This window comes from Chondrus crispus, genomic scaffold (assembly GCF_000350225.1).
Source record: "Chondrus crispus Stackhouse genomic scaffold, scaffold_261, whole genome shotgun sequence".
In the NCBI taxonomy this organism is placed as follows: Eukaryota; Rhodophyta; class Florideophyceae; order Gigartinales; family Gigartinaceae; genus Chondrus; species Chondrus crispus.
The window spans coordinates 119104-121982 of record NW_005179137.1 but is presented as its reverse complement, the minus strand read 5'-3'; the positions used below and the strand labels follow the sequence as shown (position 1 = coordinate 121982).

General features: G+C 46.6%; 1 protein-coding gene across 1 annotated transcript; it reads right to left on the bottom strand.

The window, feature by feature from the left end:
* Positions 1-1435: 1435 nt before the first annotated feature.
* CHC_T00005007001 (hypothetical protein) lies at positions 1436-2212 on the bottom strand. Its single transcript, XM_005716314.1, has one exon. The coding sequence runs from the start codon at positions 2210-2212 to the stop codon at positions 1436-1438; it is 777 nt and encodes a 258-aa protein (XP_005716371.1).
* Positions 2213-2879: the final 667 nt, after the last annotated feature.

Sequence of the window (2879 nt, the reverse complement as noted above, 5' to 3'; positions counted from 1 at the left end):
TGCTCGGTTTCAGTGATGCTGACTGGGCCGGTTGTTCAGACTCTCGCAAGTCGACCAGCGGATATGTTTTCAAGTTCTGTGGTGGAGCTATCAGTTGGAGTTCACGTTGAGGCTGTGGAGTACGACTTCGACGTGTGAAGCTGAGTACATTGCACTATGTGAAGCGTGTAAGGAGGCGACCTGGTTGCGTCAAGTTGTTGCTGATGTCCTCGGACTTGATTCTGATCCCACGATCATGATGGGGTGTGACAATGCAGGGACGATTTCGTTTGCACAGAATGAATCGATCAACCGTCGCAACAAACATGTTGATGTAAAATACCACTACGTACGAGATGCTATTAAGAGAAACATTGTGTATTTGTCGCATTGTCCGACCACTTCGATGCCTGCAGATATCTTAACCAAAGCACTTGGGCGAATTCTATTCCAGAAGTTTGTAGAACTTCTGGGGCTTGCAGTGTCCAGTAAAAGCATGTGATCGAGGGGGAGTGTTGGAAATCTTCGACCATATGCTAAGCTCCAAGCCTGACAGATATTACACGTGTACGTCGACGAAACCTAAAATGCTTGCAAGAGCATTCTCAGGATGTTTGGTCTTCAAGGTGGACACGTGTCATATTTGTACACGGTTGCACTTTCCTATTATTTCCGAGCATGTTTCAATTTTGGTGTTGACACGTGTAAGTTATGTACCCCGTGGCACTCTACAGTACATTCTGAACATGTTTCATTTTTCTCGATTTGACACGTGTGTGACACGTATGACGTATGTGCCACAGTGGTTATTAATCGTAGTGTAAAATCTGTAATCTACAGTACAGTACATTCAGATATTATTGACTCTCAAACGGTCCCAAATTATTAGCAAGAGAGAGTGCAAGGAGAGTCATTTGATTATCAACCGAGAGTGGAAGTAGGAGAGTCACTTGATTATCAACCGAGAGTGCAAGAAGGAGAGTCATTTGATTATCAACCGAGAGTGGAAGTAGGAGAGTCACTTGATTATCAACCGAGAGTGCAACAGGGAGAGTCACTTGATTATCAACGAGTGCAAGAAGGAGAGTCACGTGACCAGCCCTAATGGCTCGTATTGTATGTAGTTCGAAGAGTATAAGTAGCGCCAATAGTTGGCGACCAAGAGTAAAAAGGCATCAACTTCTTTTCCCGTCAACCACCAGCAACCTTCAACCATCCTTCTTCCCTCTGCCCCGCTGACCTTTCTATATATTTCACACGTGTACACGTTGAAAACCAAACGTGCTCCTGAAGTACTGTAGAGTACAACCGTGTACAGAAAGCACACGTGTACACGTTGAAAATCAACCTTGCTCAGCTCGTCACGCGGAGTGTTTTCATTTTACACGTGTCATACCTGTCGTCGTGTGTCATGCATATCAGCATGTGGTCGTAGAATTACAACACTCCCCCTCGATCACATGCTTTTACCAGAAGTAGCTACTGCAAGCCCTAGAAGTTCTACAAACTTCTGGAACAGAACTCGCCCAAGTGCTTTCGTCAGGATATCTGCAGGCATGGAAGTGGTCCGGCAATGTGACAAAGAAATGACGTTTCTCTTAATTGCATCTCGTACATAGTGGTATTTCACATCAACATGTTTGTTACGACGGTTGACCGATTCATTCTGTGCATACGAAATAGTCCCTGCATTGTCACACCCCATCACAATCGTGGGATCGGAATCAAGTCCAAGAACATCAGCAACCACTTGACGCAACCAAGTCGCCTCCTTACACGCTTCACATAGTGCAATGTACTCAGCTTCACACGTCGAAGTTGCAACCACAGTCTGTTTCCGGGAACTCCAACTGATCGCTCCACCGCAGAACTTGAAAACATATCCGCTGGTCGACTTGCGAGAGTCTGAACAACCGGCCCAGTCAGCATCACTGAAGCCGAACAACTCCGGCGATTTAGATTTATTGTCAAACACGATTCCTAAGTTTCGAGTCCCTTGCACGTATCGCATTACCCGTTTCACACCTGCCCAGTGTGACTCACATGGGTTGGCAGAATGTTGAGAAAGCTTTCCAATCGCATATGCCAAGTCTGGACGAGTGCCAACCATCAAGTACATCAGGGATCCCACTGCCTCACGATACGGTACATTTGTTTCGGAGTCGTTTTCGGTTGAAATCGTGGTTGTGTGACCTTGTTCCATTGGAGTCAGAGAGCGGTTACACGTTGACATGATGTTAAAATCGAGGTCTGAAAAATCTGCCGCAAAAATTCGTTAACCACTAGGCCACAGGCGCTGGCTTCTTGGTGTTCCCTTGGGCGCACTCACTATTTCAACACTCCCCCTCGACCAAGGGACGCCAAACACACGGCGCGGGTCACTGCACAACACACAGGCAGGTACGTTCCCAAGTGTGACACAAACAAACAAACAAACATTGCGCCGCCCAAGTGCACCCGGTGAGAATCGAACTCACGAATGGTAGCGTAAATCTGGGCCCATAACGTAATGGTAGGTTCGGAGGGGCAAGGGAAAGAAGGAGGGCAGGTTGATGTGTGTGAGTGAAGGAGTTGGTACCGAGGTTTACTTGGAGCCGTCTTTCGGCGATACTTATACACTTTGAGTGTTACACTATCCCATTACTTTGGCACCTGGTAAACCGTACTCACCATATGCACGACCAAGCGCGGTCCTCTTCTGGCCCGTCCACACTGTTCTATTTCCACCTTACGAATTGACTATTGACTATCAGTGCACAACAGTTTCTACACATTTCGAGTGACTGTAAACCATGGCCCTATGCATGCAATCGTTTCACACCTTACTAATCTGCATCCAGACATGACAGAATATATTCTTGCACAATGAACAACTTGGCATCTCTCTATTTCCAACAGCG